Source organism: Mobula hypostoma, chromosome 10, assembly GCF_963921235.1.
Source record: "Mobula hypostoma chromosome 10, sMobHyp1.1, whole genome shotgun sequence".
NCBI lineage: Eukaryota > Metazoa > Chordata > Chondrichthyes > Myliobatiformes > Myliobatidae > Mobula > Mobula hypostoma.
In genome coordinates this window covers 37,457,659-37,481,662 of record NC_086106.1, presented here as the reverse complement: position 1 = coordinate 37,481,662, position 24,004 = coordinate 37,457,659, and the positions used below count along the sequence as shown (strand labels likewise).

The 24,004-nt window shown below is 45.8% G+C and overlaps 2 protein-coding genes across 2 annotated transcripts in view; both read left to right on the top strand.

Moving 5' to 3' along the window:
* LOC134352843 (HHIP-like protein 1) overlaps positions 1-6,880 on the top strand; it is a 99,920-nt gene extending 93,040 nt beyond the window's left edge. The window contains exon 9 of the mRNA XM_063060344.1: positions 1,045-6,880. Coding sequence (XP_062916414.1) covers positions 1,045-1,685 — 641 coding nt within the window. The 3' untranslated portion in view covers positions 1,686-6,880. The remainder of the gene's footprint in view (positions 1-1,044) is intronic.
* An 8,230-nt stretch (positions 6,881-15,110) lies between these two features.
* Positions 15,111-24,004, top strand: part of kcnk6 (potassium channel, subfamily K, member 6) — a 31,294-nt gene continuing 22,400 nt past the window's right edge. The window contains exon 1 of the mRNA XM_063060345.1: positions 15,111-15,533. Coding sequence (XP_062916415.1) covers positions 15,215-15,533 — 319 coding nt within the window. The 5' untranslated portion in view covers positions 15,111-15,214. The remainder of the gene's footprint in view (positions 15,534-24,004) is intronic.

Genomic DNA, 24,004 nt, shown 5'->3' with positions numbered 1-24,004 from the left:
GAGATTACAGTATCCAGTGCCCTGTGACTCAAGGTGAGAGAGGGACGACAGTATCCAATGTCCTGTGACTCAAGGTTAGAGAGGGGCTACAATATCCAGTGTCCTGTGACTCAAGGTTAGAGAGAGATTACTGTATCCAGTGTCCTGTGACTCAAGGTTAAAGAGGGGCTATGGTGTCCAGTGTCTTGTGCCTCAGGGTTAGAGAGAGATTACAGTATCCTGTGTCCTGTGACTCAAGGTTAGAGAGGGGCTACAGTATCCAATGTCCTGTGACTCAAGGTTAGAGAGGGGCTACAGTCTCCAGTGTCCTGTGACTCAAGGTTAGAGAGAGATTACAGTATCCAGTGCCCTGTGACTCAAGGTAAGAGAGGGGCTACAGTATCCAGTGTCCTGTGACTCCAGGTTAGAGAGAGGCAACAGTATCCAATGTCCTGTGACTCATGGTTACAGAGAGGCTACAGTAATCAGTGTCCTGTGACTCAAGGTTAGAGAGGGGCTACAGTATCCAGTGTCCTGTGACTCAAGGTTAGAGAGAGGCTACAGTATCCAGTGTCCTGTGCCTCAAGGTTAGAGAGAGGCTGCAGTATCCAGTGCCCTGTGACTCAAGGTTAGAGAGGGGCTACTGTATCCAGTGCCCTGTCACTCAGGGTTAGAGAGAGATTACAGTATCCAGTGTGCTGTGACTCAGGGTTGGAGTGGGGCTACAGTATCCAATATCCTGTGACTCAGGGTTAGAGAGAGATTACAGTATCCAGTGCCCTGTGACTCAAGGTTAGAGAGAGATTACAGTATCCAATATCCTGTGATTCAGGGATAGAGAGGGGGTTACAGCCTCCACTGCTCCATGCCTCAGGGTAAAGAGGGGGTTACAACATCCTGTGCCCTGTGAGTTTGGGAGGAGGTTACAGTATCTGGTACTTTGAACGTTAGCTGGTAATTGGTTCACAGCATCTCGATGTGTGGATTTGGTGTTGGGTTTGGGCGGGTCCTGGAGGGCCGAATTGATGCTAACTGATCCAGATCCACTGTTGTGAATTTCTTCAGAGCTCATTGATGACTCCCCTGTCACCATGGTGCCTCCGAGAGCAACCTCAGTCAACCACACACTGACCCCTTCCCGTGCTCCAAAACAGAGATCAAGAACAATGCCGACCCCGAGGGAAAGAACTTGGAGCACGACTTCTGCCCCCCAGCTGGCCATTCCGACTCGGCACAGGCCCACCGCGGCTACGCCGAGGACCACTACATCTGGACCAGCCACCAGCAGTAGATTGTCTGAACGGCCGGCCAAGCCCAAGGGAGGAGGCAGGCGAAAGGGCCGACGGCCAAAGAAGAAACGCACCAAGCTACAGGAAGGCGCAGTGCGCTTAGCAGGGGCAGGGAGGTCTCGCGGGCGAGGCAGGGTGGAGGTCCGCTTGGCCGGCAAGTGGGGCACGATATGTGATGACCTGTGGGACTCCCGAGCAGCAGAGGTGGTGTGCCGGCAGCTGGGTTACTCTGGTGCACTCCGTGCCACGCGAAAGGCTGAGTTCGGCCCCGGCATTTCTCTGCGCATTCTCCTGGATGATGTGCGGTGTGTGGGCACTGAGAGGAGTCTCCTACATTGCCGGCATTCACCCATCGGAGAGCACAATTGTTCCCACGACGAGGATGCTGGTGTTGTCTGCAGCCCCAGAGACCAGTAAACATTTCAGGGTCTTCTCATCCACCCCATCTAATTAACTTGTCAGACAGGCCCTTCAGCCCATCCAGTCCCTGCTGACCAAACACCCGATACACCAATCCTACATTAGAACAGTACGGTACAGGAGCAGGCCCTTCAGCCCATCCAGTTCCTGCTGACCAAACACCCGATACACCAATCCAGCATTAGAACAGTACGGCACAGGAGCAGGCCCTTCAGCCCGGCCAGTCCCTGCTGACCAAATACCCTCTACACCAATCCAGCATTAGAACAGTACGGCGCAGGAGCAAGCCCTTCAGCCCATCCAGTTCCTGCTGACCAAACACCCTCTACACCAATCCAGCATTAGAACAGTACGGCACAGGAGCAGGCCCTTCAGCTCACAGAGTTACAGTGGTGCTAGAAAATTTCTGAACCCTGTGGAATTTTCTCTATCCATATCCTACTAAAACTCTCATGCTCTGTCTGTTTGTGACCTCCAGTTAGCACAAACGGTGCATTACAGAGACACTTTTTTTGGCTAAATCAAATTAAAATGCGCTAACTTGCAGAATGCAGGCAAAGTTCAGGGTTATATATTCGTATAACATTGTTCATTCGCCAAAAATCAACAGGCTCCTTTTTAACCTGAGAGCCGATCGGCCATCATGGAAATCAGGACGCGACAGCCCGATGCATGCGCACGGCCAGTCTCAGCAGCGACACCTACCGGAGTAAAAGGGCAGGGCAGCTCTATTTCGAGGGGTCACATTCTGCTAATCACCATCAGCATGTGCAGGATTGGGACAGATCTAACTGCCACCCATCAATAAGAGATGATTAAATCTTATTGTAATTATGTACTTCCAGACACCCATAAAACCCTTTGCTGCAGTCAAAGGACAGAGGTGACTATATCATGTTCATTTACGAGAGCCAACCACATCATCAACAATAATCAGCATCCTTTGATGTTACTGCTTTGCATCTTCTATCCAGCATTAGGGTAAAAAAAAATGGTCAGCCTAATTATGCCACGTGGAAAGGGAAGGAGGACATTATGGTCAAGAGATGACACCAAATGTCATCAGGAAGCGGCAAGGAGAGGGAGAGAACAAGAATCAGATGAGGCCAGCACTGCACGACTCCAGGATCAAAGAGTCAGGACAAAAAAAGATGAGAGAAGAAGAGACAGAGGAGGAGAGGAATGCACGTCTCCAGGATCAGAGACAAACAACAAACAGCAGAAGAGCTGAAGTGACGGGGGATGAAAGGGCTCTATGCCTCCCAAATGACAAAGAGAGGCACAAGGGTGGCAGGTTAACTAGAAATGATGCCATCAAAAGTGTCCTTCGTTAAATGAGGAGAAGCTATATTTGCTTTGCTATGCGTCATTCTTCTTTAATAAACTGAGGCTTTTTCTACTTCCGTTTCCAAAGCAAAGCGATACCAACAGCATTCAGGAAAATTTAATGTTCATTCTGGTCACATCAGACTGCACTACCCTTCTCTCAAAGGGTGCCCCAACGGGTCACCCCGTTGTCTAGTTTCTGTATAACTTTGACTTAAAGTATTAAAAACGTTTGTAGATTAGATTATGAGGACACACAGTCCTCTTTCATTGTCATTTAGTAATGCATGCATTAAGAAATGATACCGTACGATCAGATCTTCACGCAAGTGCTAAAACTAGATAAAGAGAATCCAATTAAACAAATAACACAAAATCCATTATACTTGTTCCTATAATTATTGAGAAAAATGATCCAATAGTGTATGTATTTGATGGAAAAAGTATGTGAACCTCTGGGGTAATGCCTTCTACAAAAACTATTTGGAGTCAGGTGTTCCGTTCAATGAAGTGAGATTGGAGGTGTCCACTGTAGAAGTGCCCTGCCCTATGTAAAAGACACACAAAGTCAGGTTACTGACAGAGCCTGCTCTTCTCAAGAAAGATCTGTTTATGTGCACCATACCTCGATCAAAACAGCTTTCAGAGGACCTTAGATGAAGAATTGTAGAGATGCATGAAGTTGCAAAAAGCTACAAAAGCATTTCTAAAGACCTGCGTGTTCATCAGTCCACTGTAAGAGAAATTGTTTACAAATGGAGGAAAATCAGTACTGTTGCTACTCTGCCTAGGGGTGGGCATCCTGCAAAGATCACACCAAGAGCACAATGTGTAATGCTAAAGGAGGTGAAAAAGAACCCAAGGGTAACAGCAAAAAATCTGCAGAAATCTCTAGAAATTGCTGAAGTCTCTGTTCATTTGTCCACTATAAGAAAAACACTGAACAAGAATGGTGTTCATGGAAGGACATCACACAGGAAACCACTATTCTCCAAAAAAAAAATTGCTGCATGTCACAAGTTTGCAAAAGACCACCTGGATATTCTGCAACACGTCTGGGACAATGTTCTGTGGATAGATGAGACAAAAGTTACACATCACTATGTTTGGAGGATAAAGGGCACTGCACACCAATACCAAAACCTCATCTCAACTGTGAAGCATGGTGGAAGGAGCATCGTGGTTTGGGGCTGCTTTGCTGCCGCAGGGCCTGGACAGCTTGCAGTTATTGAGGAAATAATGAATTCAAAATTCTATCAAGACATTCTGCAGGAGAATATCAGGGTAGTGGTACATCACCTGAAGCTTAATAGAAGACAATGCAACAAGCCAATGATCCAAATGACAAGAGTAAATCAATAACAGAAAAGATTAAAAAAAAGAAAATTCTTATTTTGGAATGGTCGAGTCAAAGTCCTGACCTTAATCCTATTGAAATGGGGAAGGACCTGAAGCAAGGAAGTCCACCAATATCCCAGAGTTGAAGCAGTTTTGTAAGGAGGAATGACCTAAAATTCCACCGAGCCAATGTGCAGGTCTAATCAACAGTTTCCGGAAACATTTGGTTGAAGTTATTTCTGTATGAGAGGGTCACACTGGTTACTGAAAGCAAAGGTTTACATTTTTTCCAACAAATACATGTAATATTGTATCATTTTTTCTCAATAAGTAAATGAGCAAGTATAATTTTTTGATTCTACAGGGTTCACAAACTTTCTCGCACCACTGTATACAAAACTAATTAAACTAGTAATTAAATGTCTGTCTAACCTAATCCCTTCTCCCTGCACAACACACACGAAATGTTGGAGGAATTCGGCAGGTCAGTAGCATCTATGGAGACGAATAAACAATCAGTGTCTTGGTCTGAGAACTGGAAAAGTAACAGGGCAGTTATTTCTCTCCATAGATACTGCCTGATGTGCTGAGTTCCTCTGGCATTTTGTGTGTGTTGCTACAGATTTCCAGCATCTGCAGAATCTCTTCTGTATGTAGCCTTCTGTCTGCCTGTTAAATTCCTCTATCATTTCTGTCTCCATTACCACACCTGGCAGCACATTCCAAGCACCCACCACTCTCCGTAAAACAAACACTCGCCCTGCACTCCTTAGGTTAACCTATTCCCTCCTAAATATATACCATCTAGTATTAGACATTTGGACCTGGGGAACAGATACCAGTTGTCTTTCTGTGCCTTTCATAATTTTATAAACCTCTATCAGATCTCCCTTCAGATGCTGCTTCAGAGAAAACAACCCAAGTTAGTCCAACCTCTCCTTATAGCACTTACCTTATAATCCTGGTGAACCTCTTCTGCACCTTCTCCAAAGCCTCCACATCCTTTTCTCATGCGGTGACCAGGACTGGACACGGCACTGCAGTTTTAGGCTACATTTAGAGTACTGCATTCACTTCTGAGTTCAATCCTATTTCATTTCCCTCACACTCCCCTCCAGAATACACCACTCAGCTACAAGGCAAGGAACTCTCATAGTAGCCAGTTAACTCACTGACCTGTGTGCTTTCTCTCAGAGAGTGGTGAATCCAGTGGTGGTGGAGGCTGGATCAATGGTACATGGGCAGGAAAGGATATGGAGGGAAATGAGTGAAATGCGAACAACAGACTACCTTAAATCAGCATCTTTGTCAGCATGGACCAGCTGGGCTGAAAGACCTGTTTCTGTGATGGACTCGTGAAATGGAAATAGATAGATATCAGAATCAAATTATATTTATCACTCTCTTACATGTTTATAATGATTAAAGATAACAATTAGCTGTATTTGTCACTTGCCCTGCGAAACATCAAAACTTACAGTGAAACTTGTTCTTTGCATCGAAGACCAACACAGTTTGATGATGTGCTGGAGGCAGCCCACATCTTGCCCATGCTACTTTGGAAGGAAACCCAGGTGATCACAAGGAGAACATATGAACTCTTTAGACAGCAATGGGAATCAAACCCAGAACACTGGCACTGTAAGCTGCAACACTACCATCCCAGTAGGAAACAGGACTGGACATGCATTACCCACTTAACCTCCAATGGGCAGCAACGTTACTGGTGCCACAGTGGCACCAGTGATAGAGCCACTGCCTCGTAGCTCCAGAGACCTGGGTTCAATCCTGACCTTGGACGCTGTCCGAGTGGAGGTTGCACATTCTCCCTGTGACTCTGTGGGTTTCTTCCCGGGGGCTTCAGTTTCCTACTATATGTGGTAGGTTAATTGGCTGTTGCAAATGCCCACAAAGTGATAGAATTAGGAGCTAGCTGGCACAGTAGCGGAGTGTGTAGCGGAATGCTACTACAGGACCATTGACCCGGGTTAAATTCTGCTGCTGTTTGTATGTTTCTCCGGGTGCCCCAGTTTCCTCCCAAGTTCCAAAGACGTACAAGTTAGTAGGTTAATTGGTCACGTGGGTGTAATTGTGTCAGTAGGGCCTGTTACCTTGCTGTATCTCTAAATAAATAAATGCGGAGGGGGAATAAAATAGAAATAGCATAACTGGGTGGTTGGTATGGACTCAGTGTTTTTGTGTTGCGCCGTGGAGACAAAGCACCACCTTAGTAAAGAAGGGACTCGCGATCCTGAAGTGCAAACCAGAGGAGATGGAAGAGCCCTCACAGTCATGGGAATGTGCAAACTTCATATCGACACCGACAGCTGTGGAGGTCAGGATCGAACCAGAATCTGTACTCGCTCTGCCACCAGACAGAAGTACTGACTTGCTCCTCTCTAATCTCTCCAGGTATCCTCAGCTGAAGTACACCCAACCAGACCTGTGCAAATTGGATGCATTTCCCTTGGCATTCTTGAAGTATTTAACATGTAAGGCACCAAGATTAGCAGCAGAGACTTTTGTGTCACAACTGCATTTAGAGTATTGGTTACCCTGTATTAGAGACAACATTATCTGAAGAGGGTGCAGAAGTTTTACAAGGATGCTACCTGGACTAGAGGGCCTGAGTTATAGGGAGAGGTTGGCTGCCTTGGATGTTTACTCCTTGGAGCACAGGAGATGAGAGGTGACCTCATGGCTATGGACAGCCATAGTCTTTTCCCCTGAGTTAGGGAGTCCAAAATGAGAAGGCACAGATGCAGGATAAGAATGGAGAGATTTAAAAGATTCCTGAGAAGTAACTTTACATGGAGAGTACTGAGTATTTCTTGGTATTTCTATGGTATTTCTTGAAGGTACTATGGTATTTCTTCTACCAACGTGCCTGACAATACACTTGCCAATACTGCATTCCATCTGCCACTTCTTTGCCCATTCTCCTAATCTGTCTAAGTCCTTCTGTTGCCTGTCTACTTCCTCAAAACCACCTGCCCTCCATCTATCTTCATATCGTTTCACAAACTTAGCAGCAATTCCATCATCCAAGTCACTGACATATAACGTAAAAAGAAGCGGTCCCAGCACAGACTCCTGTGGAACACTAATAGTCACTGGAAGTCAACTAGAAAAGGCTCCCTATATTCCCATACTTTGCCTCCTGCCAATTGGCCACTGCTTTATCAATGATAGTATCTTTCCTGTAATACCATGGACTCTTAACTTTGTTAAGCAACCTCATGTATGGCACCTTGTCAAAGGCCTTCTGAAATTCCAAATACACATCAACCAATTCTCCTTTGTTTATCCTTCTTGTTACTTCTTTAAAGAATTCCAACAGAATTGTCAGGCAAGATGTTGTCATGACAAAACCATGCTCAGTACGGCCTATTTTATCATCTGCCTCCAAGTACTCCAAAACCACATCCTTGATATTCAATTCCAACATCTTCCCAACCACTGAGTTTTGACTAACTGGACTATAATTTCCTTTCTTCTGCCTCTCTCTCTTCTTGAAGAGCGGAGTGACATTTGCAATTTTCCAGTCTTCCAGAACCATTCCAGAAGCTAGTAATTCTTGAAAGATCAGTACTAATGCCTCCACAATCTCTTCAGCCACCTCTTTCAGAATTCTGGGGTGTACACCATCTGGTCCAGGTGACTTATCTACCTTCAGACCTTTCAGTTTCCCAAGAACCTTCTCTCTAGTAATAGCAACTTCACACACTTCTGGCCCTCGAAACTCTGAAACTTCCACCATGCTGGTGTCTTTCATAGTGAAGACTGGTGCCAAATAGTTATAGCATAACAGTTATTCAATCCTCTAACTTCCCACTAATTTTTGCTCTATTATATGCCCTCTCTTTGTCTTTTATGTTGACTTTGATTTCTCTTGTTAGCCACGGCTGTGTCATCTTTCCTTTAGAATACTTCTTCCTCTTTGGGATGTGTATATCCTGTGCCTCCCAAATTGCTTTCCGAAATTCCAGCCACTGTTACTCTGCCACCATCCCTGCCAGTGTTCTTTTCCACTCAGTTCTGGCCAATTCCATACTCATGCCTCTGTAATTCCCTTTACCCCACTGTAATACTGATACATTTGACTTAAGTTTCTCCTTTTCAAATTTAAGGATGAATTCAATCATATTATGATCACTTGCCTCTAAGGGTTCTTTTACCTTAAACTTTCTAATCAATTCTAGTTCATTGCACAACGTCCAGAATATCTGATCCTCTAGTGGGCTCAACCACGAGCTGCTCTTAAAAGGCGTCTTGTAGGCATTCTAGAAATTCCCCCTCCTGAATTTCCCAAACTAACTTGTATTGAAACTCCCCCATGACTATTGTAACATTGCCCTTTCAGCATGCATTTTCTATCTCCCATTGTAATTTGTAGACCACATCTTTACTACTGTTTGGGGATCTGTATGTACTCCCATCAGGATCTTTTTACCTTTGCTGTTCCTTAGCTCTACCCTCAATGATTCAACTCCTTCTTATCCTATGTCACCTCTTTCTAATGATTTTTTTTTTACCAACAGAGCTACGTCTACCCCTGTGTGTACCTGTCTGTCCTTTTGATACAATATGTCTCCTCGGACATGAAGCTCCCAGCTATAATCTTTCAGCCTACAACTTTCATTGATGCCTAGAACATCATACATGCAATCCGTAACTCTACCTTATTCTGTACACTACGTGCATTCAACTATAACACCTTAAGTCCTGTATTCACCCTTTTCAATTTTGTCTTGTCATCAATCTCTCCTGCTAGGAGTCTCAATACAGATTGCCTTTGATTGTAAACCAACTTCCTCATCCTCAGCACTATCACACTCTGGTTCCCAACCCCTGCCAAATTAGTTTAAAACCTCCCGAAGAACTCTAGCAAATCTGCCAGCAATGACTTTCATCCTCCTCAGGTTCAGGTGTAACCGTACGTTTTGTACAGGTTGTACCTTCCTCAAAAGAGATCTCAATGATCCAGAAATCTGAACCCCTGCCCTCTGCACCAGTTCCTCAGCCATGCATTCACCTGCCAAATCATTCTATTGGCATGGAGCACAGGCAGCAGAGATTACTACCTTGGAGGCCCTGTTTTTCAGCTTAATTCCTAGCTTCCTACAACCTCTTTACAGGGCCTCCTCACCTTGTCGATTTATGTAATTGGTGCCAACATGCATCAAGACTTCTGGTTGCTCACCCTCACCTTTGAGAATGTCACGGATCCAATCTGAGACATCCCTGGCCCAGGCACCAGGGAAGCAGCATACCATCCAGATGACTATCACACCTTCCTCTGTCTAAGGTAAAGAAATGCAAAGGTCCGTGCAGAAATTTCTCATTGCAATCCTTGGTGTCTGTGCTTTATTTAGAGACTGCATTCCCTGATCCTCAGCCAGGGGGAGCATCCTTTTCATTTAATCTGATATATAGATGTTATTAAAATAAAAATCATGCAGGAGGGATTTACTGTACAAGGATGTTGCCAGGACTCATAGGACTGAGTTATAGTCAAAGTAAATTTATTACCAAATACTACCTTGAGATTCATTTTCTTGTAGGCATTTACAAAGAAATAAAGAAATACAGTAGAATTTACAAAAAAATAACTATACATAAACAAAAACATGAGAAAGGCTGCAGATGCTGGGAATCCAGAGCAACACACAAAATGCTGAAGGAATTCAACAGTTCATGCAGCATCCATGGAAATGAACAAATAGTTTACGTTTTGAGCTGAGACCCTTCATCAAGACTGGAAAGTAAGGGGGAAGATGCTAGAATAAAAAAGGTGAGGTTAGGGGAAGGAGGATAGCTTAGAAGGTGATAGGTGAAGCCAGGTGGGTAGGAAAGATAAAGGGCTGGAGAGGAAGGAATCTGATAGGAAAGGAGGGAGGACCATGGGAGAAAGGGAACAAGGAGATGTCCTGGGAGAGGTGATAGGCAGGTGAAAAAAGGTAAGAGGGCAGAGTGGGGAATAGAAGAAGAGTGGAAGTGGAGGGATTTTTACTGCAAGGAGAACTCATCAGGTTGGAGGCTACCCTGATGGAATAAAGTGTTGCTCCTCCACTCTGCGAATGGCTTCATCTTGGCACAAGAGGATGCCATGGGCCAAGAGGTCAGAACAAGAATGGGAATTGGAAATAAAATGTTTGGCCACCAGGAGGTTCTGCTTTTGATGGATGGAGCGGAGGTGCTCGAAGCGGTGTCATCAAATTATGACAGGCCTCACCAGTGTGGAGGAAGCTGCATTGGGAGCACTAGACAGAATAGATGACCCAAGCAGATTCGGAGGTGGAGTGTTGCCTCACCTGGAAGGAATGTTGGGGGCCCTGAATGGAGGTGAGAGAGATGGTGAAAGACAGGTGTAGCACTTGGGCTGCCTAGAGGGATAAGTGTCGAGAGGGCAATTAGTGGGAGGGGTTGAATGGACAAGGAACTCGTGAAGCAAGCGATCCCTGCAGAAAGTGGAGGGGGGATGGATATGTTTGGTAGTAGCATCCCTTGGAGTTGGCAGAGGTTGTAGAGGATGATGTGTTGGAGCGGAGGCTCATGGGGTGGTAGGTAAGAATAAGAGGAACTCTACCACTGTTCAGGTGGTAGCAAGATGGGGTGAGTGCAGATGTTTGGAAAATGAAGGAGACCAGTTCCCCTCCACCACCACCCTCATTCGTTGGGCAAAATTGGTCCTCAACAATTTTTTCTTTGGTTTCTCCCAATTTCTCCAGACTTGAGTGGTAGCCACGTGCCCCAGCTATGCTTGCCTCTTTGTTGGCTATGTAGAACAGTCCATGTTCCAAGCCTTCCCTGGTAATGCTCCTCAACTCTTCCTCCATACTATTGACAACTGCATTGGTTCTGCTTCATGCTGAGCTCGTCAATTTCATCAATTTTAGCTCCAACTTCCACCCTGCCTCAAATTCAGTGGGTCCATTTCTGATACCTCCCTCCCACTTCTCAATCTCTCTGTCTCCATCTCTGGAGACAAACTGTCAACTAACATAATTTATAAATCTACCAATTCCCATGGTTATCTTGACTATACCTTTTCCAACCCTATCTCCTGAAAAAAAAAATGCTATTCTCATCACTCAGTTTCTTCATCTCTGTCACATTTGTTCCCAGGTTCAAAGATCGGATTCCCCTTTCTCCACTATTGATGCTGCCCTCACCTGCATCTCCTCCATTTCCTGAACGTCTGCACTCACCCCATCTTCCTGCCTCCTTAACAGTGATAGAGTTCCTCTTGTCCAAACCTACCACACTGTGAGCCCCCGCATCCAACACATTGTCCTCTTTAACCTTCACCATCTCCAAAGGGATTCTACCACCAAGAATATCTTTACCTCCCCATCTCTCTTCACTTTCTGCAGGGATTGCTTTCTCAGTGATTCCCTTGTCCACTCATCTCTCCCCACTAATCACCCTCCCAGCACTTATCCCTGCAGATGCCTAAGTGACACCTGCCCATTTGGGCCCCAAACTGTTCTTCCAGGTGAGGCAACACTTCGCCTTGGATCTGCTGGGATCATTTATTGTGTTCACTGCTCTTGATGATGGAGCCTCCTCTGCATTGGTGAGACCATTTGTAAATTGGGGGATTGAAATCCCCCTGCATTCTTCCTAATTCCAGTGAGTACAGGCCTAAAGTTGCCAAATACTCCTCATACGTTAATTCCTTCATTCCTGGAATCACCCTCGTGATCTTCCTCTGGACTCTCTCCAATGAAAACACATCCTTTTTGAGATATGGGGCCCAAAACTGTTGACAATCCTCTAAGTGCAGCCTGGCAAATGTCTTATAAAGCCTCAGGATTATCTCCTTGTTTTTATATTCTACTCCCCTTGAAATGAATGCGAACATTGCATTTGCCTTCTTTACCGCAGACTCAACTTGTGAATTAGCTTTCTGGGAGTCTTGCACCTCTGGTGTTTGAATTTTCTCCCCATTTAGATAATAGTCCGTACTATTGTTCCTTTTACCAAAATGCATTATCATACATTTCCCAACACTATATTCTATCTACCACTTTTTGCCCATTCTTCCAATTTGTCTAAGTCCTGCTGCAATCCCATTGCTTCCTCAGCATTACCTACCCCTCCACCGATCTTTGTATCATCCACAAACCTTGCCACAAAGCCATCGATTCCATTATCTAAATCATTGACAAACAATTCCATCTTCCTTACATAGCCCAAAGCCTTTATCGTTGAGGCATTCAAGTACTTGTGTCCTCACTTCTTAAATGAGCCTCTTAAGTAACTCTGTTCCACTTTCTCAGTCTGCTCCAGCTACTCCACCACCCTCTAAATCTTTTACCCTTTATCCTAAATCTATGTCCTCTGCTTAATACAGAAAGGCTAACACTGAGAGGGAGGTTGATAAAATCAGGAGTCTTTCATTGATTCTGTTATGGATTTATTGAGTATGCCCACAAGTAAATGAATCATAATAATGGTGACCTATATGTACTTTCATAATACGTTTACTTTGAACTTTGAGGTGCATGGATAAAGTGGACAGCGCAAGGATCAGCGAGTCCAAAACTAGAAGACACCAATAAGAGGCGAGGGATTTAGAAGGATCCTAGAGGTAACTTCTTTCGGTGGGTGGCATGGTAGTGTAATGTTTGGCGTAATACTTTACAGCACCAGTGATGTGGGTTCAATTCGCACCACTGCCTGTAAGGATTTTGTACAATTCTCCCTGTGACTGTCCCACATTTCAAAAATGTACAGGTTGAGGTTAGTAAGTTATGGGCATGCTATGTTGGTGTCGGAAGCACGATAACACTTGTGAGCTGCTCCCAGCACATCCCCAGACTGTGTTGGTCATTGCAAATGACACATTTCACTGTATGTTTCAATGTACATGTGATAGATAAAGCTGATCCTTCAGTGGGCAGTGAGTAAATGTAATAAGCTGCCAGAGCATCTTGTTGAGGCGAGTCTAGCAGGGAGGATGTTGTGGTCTGCATGGATCAGTTGGGCCAAAGGGCCTGTTTTCATGTTGTATTATCCCGTGACTAGTACTGGAGATGATGTAACTTTACAGACTCACCTACAGTGGAGTAGTGCTTCCAAAATTCTCAATGTGGCTGGGTGTGTTCCTCATTGTAAAGCTAATTGTTATATCAAGTACATATGCTTATGCTGGGCTAACCAGAGGGTGAATAAACTTGCAGAACAGGAAAATAGTTGGTCTGTAAAGCTCAAGACAAAATGTGCAAGGCAGTTTATTTCAGTAGGGATATGAGGGAGGTGATCACTCACTTAGTAATTGGGAGGTGCATTTCTTGGCAAGGATTGGAAGGATTTTGCAAATGTGTACATCATTTAAAGTTGTCATAGGCTTTTAAAAAGGCAAATATGCAACATGTTTTTTTGCCTGAAAAGATTTTGTGCTAAACCTCTTGGTTAGACCACAGTTGGAGACAGAAGAGGATTACAAGAGGTTGCAGAGGGCTGTGGTCTTAGCGAGCTCCATCATGAAAACAACTTCAAGAAGCAGTGCCTTAAAAGGACAGAATCCACCACCCTGGATATTTCTTCTTCTCAGTACTACCTTAGGGAGGGAGGTACTGAACCCTGAAGACACACACTCAACACTCTTACCCTCTGCCATCAGATTTCTGAATGGCCCATGAATACCACTTTGCTTTTTGTCTTTTGCACTATTTATTTACTTCACAACTTATAGTAATTTTTATGTATTGCACAGTACTGCTGCCAGAAAACAACTTCTGTGACATATACTGTGGTCACTTTATTAGGTACACCTGCTCATTAATGCAAGTATCTAACCAGCCAATCATTTGGCAGCTGCTCAATGCAGACATGGTCAAGTGGTTCATTTGCTGTACAGACCAAACATCAGAATGGAGAAGGAATGTGATTTAAATGACTTTAACCTTAGAATGATTGTTGGTGTCTGACTAGGTAGCTTAAGTATCTTAGAAACTGCTGATCTCCTGGGATTTTCAAGCACAAGTCTCTAAGAGTTTACAGAGCAAAAAAAACCACGAGCAAGTGGCAGTTCTGTGGGTGAAAATGACTTCTTAATGACAGAGATCAGAGGAAAATGGTCAGACTGCTTCAAGCAGACAGGAAGGCAATACGAACTTAAATAACTACATATTACAACTAGGTGGTGTGCAGAGAGCATCTCTGAACGCACGACACCGCGGACCTTGAAGTGGATGGGCTACAGCGGCAGAAGACCACGACCACATTGTCAGGCAAAGGAAGAACTCAGCTGGCCACTAAGTGTATGGCAGTAATCATAATCCTGTAGAGCTAACATCACCCAGGGAAGGGAAAGAGTGGATGGTAGGAGTGATGATGTGGGGAGGGTGGTGAGAGAGGGGAGGGGTGGGGAGGGTGATGAGAGAGGGGTGGGGAGGGGAGTCGAGGGTAGGGTGGTGAGAGAGGGGAGGGGTGGGTAGGGTGATGAGAGGGGGGAGGGGAATCGAGGGTAGGGTGGTGAGAGAGGGGAGGGGTGGGTAGGGTGATGAGAGAGGGGTGGGGAGGGGAGTCGAGGGTAGGGTGATGAGAGGGGTGGTGAGGAGAGTCGAGGGTAGGGTGGTGAGAGAGGAGAGGGGTGGGTAGGGTGATGAGAGAGGGAAGGGGTGGGGTGGGGAGGGTGATGAGAGAGGGGAGGGGAGTCGAGGGTAGGGTGCTGAGAGGAGGCGAGGGAAGAGAGGAGGGAGGAGCGGACGAGAGGGGAGGAGGAAGTGCGGCAACCTGTAGGTATGCTGGAGCACCTGCGCCCGCCTTGCCTGACCGGACTCCCTGCAGGAAGTGCCTGAGCAGGAGCCGTGCGGACGGAAATACAGCCCCTCGCTGCCACCCCTCCGCCGATGGGGGAGTGCCGGTGGCCCATCCACCCCCTGGCGCTCCTGGCCCTCTTTTACCTGTGTTACCTGTTGCTCGGAGCCCTCGCCGTGTCGCTGTTGGAACGGCCCCACGAAGTCAAACTCCGCAACGATCTCCGGCTCCTGAAAAGCCACCTGCTCAACGCCAGCACCTGCCTGTCCGAGTCCGACCTGGAACATTTCTTGTCCCGGGTACTGACTGCCGACAGGTACGGCGTCTCCATTCTAGATAACAGCTCCCAACACACCAATTGGGACTTCGCTTCGGCCTTTTTCTTCGCCAGTACTCTCGTCACCACAGTGGGTGAGGATTTTTTTTTAAGTTAGTCCAGTAGTCTTTCCTTAAAACAAAACTTTCAAACTCGGTCATCAAAAGTTTTTGAACTTCTTGCAAAGAGTTTTGCAACTTTTAATTTAAAAATTGTTTATGATAGCAAATGGTATAGAGAATATAAAGTTTAAAGTTAAACATTTAATTCATTTTATTAACTTTAGAAATCAGTTTTAAAAGTCCTTTCTTTTTACATCGAGTATGTACTGTATGTAGATAAACAAGGGGGACCCAAAGTGCTGGAGTTGCTCAGCAGGTCTGGCAGCATCGATGGAGAGGAATAAACAGTCGACGCTCCAGGCCGAAACTCTTCATTAGGACTGAAGGGTCTCAGTCCGAAACTTCCACTGTTTGTTCCGTAGATGGTTCTTCCAGCACTTCGCGTGTTTCCGGCATCTGCGGAATCTCTTCAGTGCAGTTGGGGGAGGGGGATGAAGTGAGGGGCCGGAAGGTGATAGGTGAAACCAGATGAGGGGAAAGTTGGATAGGTAGGGTGAGGAGGAAGGGGTGAGGTAAGAAGATGGAAGGTGAAGCCAAGTGAGGAAGAAATTGGGTGGGTGTGGGAAGGGAAAGCGGGAGGGGGGAGAAGTAAGAATCTGTAAGGTGATAAGTGAAGGGGAAGTTGGTTGGTTGGGTGAGGGTGAGTGGAAGCTGTGTGAGGTTGGGGGGGTTAGGTAAGAAGCTGAAAGTGATAGGTGAAGGGGAAGTCGGGTGGGTGGGGGAATGAAGTAAGAAGCTGGAAGGTGATTGGTGAACTCAGCTGGCTGGGAGAGGGTGAGTGGGAGCGAGGGAAAGGGGGCGGGGGGGAAATGAAGTAAGAAGCTGCAAGGTGATTGGTAGAAGAGGCGAGTACGCACAAGTGCTGAGGGAGCGGCTGAAATTTGGTATGCATCATCCAACAGGGCCATGGGAGTATTTGGCATCGGGCCAGGAGTAGAACCCGTGTAAGGAAGTGGTTCTCACGCACTTTGGTGTTACTTCTGACAAATGCATCACCCTGGCAAAGAGCTTAAACAAAGTTCTCCAAACAGTCGAACAGGTCAGGCACTGTCTGAGGCAATTGAAACAGTGGAGGATATTTATTATATTTATTAGATTTCCTTACGGTGACACACAAGAAAATAAGAACAGAAGAAGGCCATTCGGCCCCTCAAACCTGTCTGTTCCTCACCCTGCCCCCATACAATGCCATCATGGCTAATCTAGCGCTGGCCTGATATCTTAAGTGCCAGGTGCCCATTCCCCTCAATCCTTAAATATTGCGAGTAACTTCCTCCTCTTTAAGTACCCCCATCCCAAAGATTCAGCTTCCAAATCCATAACTTCCTACAGGTGGCCTCACAGGTATAGCACTGCAAACATACGAGTTGAGTGTGATGTTCTCCTGTGGGGTTGTCTATTGGTGGGTCTTCAGATACCTCTGGAGGGTAATGCAGGATCCATATAACCAGGATGTCCAGGTGAACTCTCTTGATGGAGACTACCTGTATATGACATTGTTCAGTACAGTGAGGCTGATGCACGTGGAACACGTGGTCCTTGACAGATTGGGTTCAGGGTTCTTCACTGCTGCAGCCTCCTCCTGCCTTCACTTCCAGTGTGATGTGTCATCATCTTCAGCCAGCTCCATCACTGCGGTCTCAGTTTGGCCGCTCTTTGTCTGGAACCTCTCCGTTAATCTTACCAACATGGTGACCCTTCCCGGAGCTAAGGACCAGATGGCTAAACTCCAGATGGTGCCACAGCACAGAAACAGGCCCTTCAGCCCATCTGCTACATGTTCAAATATTAATATTCCTAGTCCTATTGAAATTGACCAGGAGGATAGCCCTTCGCTCCCCTCCCATCCATGTACCAGCCCAAATGTCTGTTGAATGTTGAAATCAAACCCATTCCCACCACTTCTGCTAGCAGTTCGTTCCACATGCACCCTCTGTATGAAGAAGTTACCCCTCACGTTCCTCTTAAACATTTCACCTTTCACCCTTAACCCATAACCACTATTTCTGGTCTCATAAAGCATCAATGGAAAAAGTTCAAGGTAAATTTATTATCAAAGTACATATACAGTATGTCATCAAATTCATTTTCTTGCAGGCATTCACAGTAAATATAAAAAACAATATACAATCATATAAATAATATACAATCAATGACTGCCCCCAACAGTATGGACAAACAATGTGCAAAATACAACAAACTGTGCACATACAGAAAGAAATAATACTTAATAAATATCGACAACATGAGATAAAGAGTCCTTGAAAGTGAGTCCATAGGTTGTGAGAATAGATTAGTGATGAGGTGAGTGAAGTTGTTCCCTCTGGCTCAAGCGCCTGATGGTTGAGCGATAATAACTATTCCTGAACTTGGTGGTGTGGGTCCTGAGGCTCCTGTACCTTCTTCCTGATAGCAGCAAGGAGAGAGAAAGGTTTTAGATTACATGCTGAATCTATGCAAACTTGTAAGGAAGAAGCGCTAGGATAGGTCCTCTGAAATGATGATGCTGAGGAATGTTAAGCTGCTGACCCTCCCCACCTCTGATCTCCTGATGAGAACTGGCTCATGGACCTCTGGTTTCCTCCTCCTGAAGAAAATGATCACCTCCTTTATCTTGCTGACATTGAGTGAGAGGCTGTTCTTGTGCACCACTCAGCCAGATTTTCAATCTCTCTCCTATATGCTGGTTGATCACAATGGTGTCATCAGCAAACTGAAATATGGCATTGGAGCTGTGCTTAGCCTCACAGTCATAAGTATAAAGTGAGTAGAGCAGGGGGCGAAGCACACAGCCTTGTGGTGCACCTGTGCTGTTGGAGATTGTGACCAATTCGAACTGAATTTGGTGGTGTGGGTCCTAAGGTTCCTGTACCTTCTTCCTGATAGCAGCAAGTGAGGCCATGGAGTGGTAGTAGATGGTTGGGTCTCTAACTGAAGGCCTGTGACTAATGGAGTGCTGCAGGGATTAGAGTTGGGTCCTTAGTTGTTTGTTATCTATATCTTGAACTAATGGCATTATGATCACCAGATGCAAAGTGTTTCCCGACACAAACTTCTGTCAACCTTTCCTGTCTCATTCCCTAATAGGAGAGCTGAAATTACAAACTCTCTCATTGGGACTTCTATGGACTGATGAAGGAAACTTTCCTGAACACATTGACAAACTCTATCCCTTCCAGCCCCTTTACAGTATGGGATTTCCAGTCAATATATGGAAAGTTAAAATCACGTACTATCACAACCCATGGTTCTTGCAACAATCTGCTATTTCTCTACAAATTTGCTCCTCTAAATTCCATAGATTGTTAGGTGGTCTATAATATAATCGCATTATTTCTTCCTATGGATGCTGTCTGGCCTGCTGCTTTCCACCAGCATTTTTTGTGTGTTTCATTAATATGGTCATACCTTTCTTATTCCTCAGTTCTGATTATAAAGCCTCACTTGATGATTTCTCCAGTCTATCCTGATTGAGCACTGCAGTGACAATTTCCTGACTAGTAATCCATCCTTCCCCCTTTTATCCCTCCTGCTCTATCACGTCTAAAACAAAGGAACCACAGAACACTGAGCTAACAATTCTGCCTCTCCTGCAGCCAAGTCTTACTAATGGCTACAACGTCATAATTCCATGTGCTGATCCATCCCCTAAACTCAGCTGCCTTGCCTATTAGCCATTTGGCCCATCGAGTCTGCTCCACTATTTCATCATGACTGATCCAATTTTTACTCAGCTCCAATATCCTGCCTTCTCCCTGTATCCCTTCATGCACTGACCAATCAAGAATCTGTCAACCTCTGCCTTAAATATACACAAAGACTTGGCCTCCACAGCTGCCTGTGGCAAAGAATTCCGCAGATTCACCACCCTCTGACTAAAGAAATATCTCTTTATCTCTGTACTAAAAGGGTGCGCCTCTATTCTGGTCTTAGACTCGCCCACTATAGGAAACATACTGTCCATATCCACTCTCTCAAGGCCTTCCACCATTCAATAGGTTTTTCATTGAGGTCATTCCTCATTCTTCTGAATTCTGCTGGATAAAGGCACAGAGTTATCAGACGCCATTCAATCCTGGAATCATGAATCTCCTTTGAACCCTTTCCAGTTTCAGCATATCCTTTTTAAGATAAGAGGCCCAACCTGCTCTCAATACCCCAAGTGAGGCCTCACCTGTGCTCTATAAAGTTTCAACATTACATCCTTAGTTCCAAAATTAGTCCTATCATGCTCGACCTTTTGATTTCTAACTTTGTATGTAGGCTTAACAACATCTTTCCCCAAAACCATTCCACTATCTGCTCTGGCACTCTGGTTACCATCTCCCTGCAACTCTGGTTTACATCCCCCTGCCCTGCCTTCCACGTGGCAGTAGCAAACCTTCCCACAAGGACATTAGTCCCCCTCCAGTTCAAGTGCAAACCTCCCCTTCTGTACAGGTGCCACCTTCCCTGAAAGAGAGCCCAATGATCCAAAAATCTGAAGCCCTCCTTCCTGCACCATTTCTTTAGCCATGTGTTAAACTGTATGATCTTCCTAATTTCTGGCCTCACTATCACATAGCACAGGTAGCAGTCCTGATACCTCAATCCTGGAGGTCCTGTCCTTTAACTTAACACCTAACTGCCTAAATTCAGGACTCATCACCCTGTCATTGGTACCAACATGGACTGTACCCTCTGACTGCTCACCCTCCCACTTAAGAATGCTGTGGACTTGATCCAAGACATTCCTGACGCTGACACCAGTGAGCCAACGTACCATCTGGGAACTTTGTTCTCCTACATAGATCCTCCTGTCTGTTCCCCTAACCAATGAATTCCCTATCACCACAGCTCACCTCTTCACCCCACTTCCCTTTTTGAGCCACAGAGCCAGACTCAGTGCTACAGACCCAGCCACTGTGGCTTTATTTGCTAGGTTATCCTCCTCAACAGTATCCAAACCCATAATGAGCACGGGGTACTCTGCAATGACAGTGTTCCCTTTCACCCTCCTGACAGTTGCCTTGTTACCTGTGTCCTACACCTTGGCCGTAACTACCTTGCTGTATGTCCTGTCCATCAATCCCTCAGCCTTCAGAATGATCTGGAGTTAATCCAGTTCCAGCTCCAATTCCTTAACGCAGTCTGAAGAAACTACAGCTGTGGATGACTTCTTGCAGGTATGGTCATCAGAAACACTGGAGGTCTCCCTCCTTTCCCACATCCCGCAAGAGGAACATTCCACTATTCTGCTTGGCATTCCCACTTCTCTATCTGTGCAATAAGAAAGAAAGAAATAAAAATTAAACAAAAAAAAACTACCTCCAGCCTCTGCTTCTCCTCACCAACACCTATGAGCCAAAGCCTGATATTCCCACTCTAACACTGGCCAACTAGCACTCTCTGAGTGTCAGGATCTCACAAGCCTCTCCACCACAGCAAGACGATGATCCTCAGAGAAGATGCCACACAAATATAGAATAGACAGACAGAAGCTAGGATTGTAACAGGTATGTGTTCCCTGTAAGGGGGAGGCGAGGACCAGAGGGCACAGCCTCAGAACACAAGGAAGTCCCTTTAGTACAGAGATGAGGAGGAATTTCTTTAGGCAGAGGGAGGTGAATCTGTGGAATTCATTGCCACAAACAGCTGTGGATGCCTAGTCATTGGGTGTGCAGTACACCCTTGAGATTCATTTTCTTCCAGGTATTTACAGGAAAATAAGGAAGTATAACGGAATTTATGAAAAACTATAAATGAAGACTTACAAACAACCAATGTGCAAAAGACAAATTGTGAATATAAAAAAGTACTGAGAAGATGAGTTCTTGAAAGTTGTCCTTCAAGTTGTGGAGTCAGTTCTGAGTTGTGAATGAAGTAATCCATACCAGTTCAGAAGTCTGATGGTTGTAGAGCCCAGTAATAACTGCTCCTGAACCTGGGAGTGTGGGACCTAAGGTTTCTGTACCTCCTGCCTGATGATAGTAATGAGAGGAGGGCATAGCCAGGGTACTAGGGGTCCTTGGTGTTGGATGCTGCTTTCTTATGGCAGTGCTACTCATAAATCTACTCAAGATTGGAGAGGTTGGACAGACTAGAACACCTTTTCCCTTGGAGTGTAAGAGACTGAGAGGTGATCTTAGAGACGCAAACAACAGGAATTCTGCAGACGCTGGAAATTCAAGCAACACACATCAAAGTTGCTGGTGAACGCAGCAGGCCAGGCAGCATCTCTAGGAAGAAGTACAGTCGACGTTTCAGGCCGAGACCCTTCCTGCACACGTGCTGAGCTCGTTGACTTTATTAACTTTGCCTCCAACTTTCACCCTGCCCTCAAGTTTACCTGGTCCATTTCCGACACCTCCCTCCCCTTTCTAGATCTTTCTCTCTCTGGAGACAGCTTATCCACTGATGTCTACTATAAGCCTACGGACTCTCACAGCTATCTGGATTATTCCTCCTCTCACCCTGTCTCTTGCAAAAATGCAATCCCCTTCTCGCAATTCCTCCATCTCCGCCGCATCTGCTCTCAGGATGAGGCTTTTCATTCCAGGACGAGGGAGATGTCCTCCTTTTTTAAAGAAAGGGGCTTCCCTTCCTCCACTATCAACTCTGCTCTCAAACGCATCTCCCCCATTTCACGTACATCTGCTCTCACTCCATCCTCCCGCCACTCCACTAGGAATAGGGTTCCCCTGGTCCTCACCACCACCCCACCAGCCTCCGGGTCCAACATATTATTCTCCGTAACTTCCGCCACCTCCGACGGGATCCCACCACTAAGCACATCTTTCCCTCCCCGCCTCTCTCTGCTTTCCGCAGGGATTGCTCCCTACGCGACTCCCTTGTCCATTCGTCCCCCCCCATCTCTCCCCACTGATCTCCCTCCTGGCACTTATCCTTGTAAGTGGAACAAGTGCTACACATGCCCTTACACTTCCTCCCTTACCACCATTCAGGGCCCCAAACAGTCCTTCCAGGTGAGGCGACACTTCACCTGTGAGTCGGCTGGGGTGATATACTGCGTCCGGTGCTCCCGATGTGGCCTTCTATATATTGGCGAGACCCGACGCAGACTGGGAGACCGCTTTGCTGAACACCTACGCTCTGTCCGCCAGAGAAAGCAGGATCTCCCAGTGGCCACACATTTTAATTCCACATCCCATTCCCATTCTGACATGTCTATCCACGGCCTCCTCTACTGTAAAGATGAAGCCACACTCAGGTTGGAGGAACAACACCTTATATTCCGTCTGGGTAGCCTCCAACCTGATGGCATGAACATGGACTTTAACTTCCGTTAATGCCCCACCTCCCCCTCATACCCCATCCGTTATTTATTTTTATACACACATTCTTTCTCTCACTCTCCTTTTTCTCCCTCTGCCCCTCTGTATATCCCTTGCCCATCCTCTGGGTTCCACCCCCCCCCATCTTTCTCCCCGGACCTCCTGTTCCATGATCCTCCCATATCCCCTTTGCCAATCACCTGTCCAGCTCTTGGCTCCATCCCTCCCCCTCCTGTCTTCTCCTATCATTTTGGATCTCCCCCTCACCCTCCCACTTTCAAATCCCTTACTCACTCTTCCTTCAGTTCGTCCTGACGAAGGGTCTCGGCCCAAAATGTCGACTGCACCTCTTCCTATAGATGCTGCCTGGCCTGCTGCATTCACCAGCAACTTTGATGTGTGTTGCGGTGATCTTAGAGAACTGTCTAAAGTCACGAGGGAGCATAGATAGGGTGAATGCACTCAGTCTTTTTCCCTGGGCTGGGGAATCAAGAATAGGTTTCAGATTAGAGTACAGAAATTTAATAGGAATTTGAGGGCGAATGTTTTCACACGTATGAAATGAATTGACAGAGGAAGAGGTTGAGACAGGTGCAATAATGACAGATTCAGATTTGTATATCACATGGACATACATACAGTGAAATGCATTATTTACATTAATGTCCAACACAACTAATGGGGCTGGTGCAATGGCATGGACATGGGCGATGCCAACAGGCTCAATAAACTGATTAGAAAGGCTGGCTCTGTTATAGGAGTCAGACTGGACACACTGGAGGCTGTGGTAGAACAAAGGACCCTATGGAAAATCCTGGCAATTCTGGACAATGTTTCTCACCCTCTGCATGCTACCTTAGCTGAACAGAGGAGCACTTTTAGTAATAGACTAAGGCAACTACGCTGCTCCAAAGAGCACTATATGAGGTCATTCTTGCCCTCTGCCATTAGGCTCTATGATGAGTCACCTTATAGCTGGGGAAGTGATGACCCCGCTCCTATTCAACTGTTTGTGGTAACTTTTTTTTTATTCTTTCTACTTCTCTTCTAATATTTATAAATGACACTGTAATTTCCTTTGGAATCAATAGTATCTATTTAATGAATGTGCTGGGGACAGCCCGCAGGTGTTGCCACACATTCCGGCACTGACATAGCATGCCCACAATG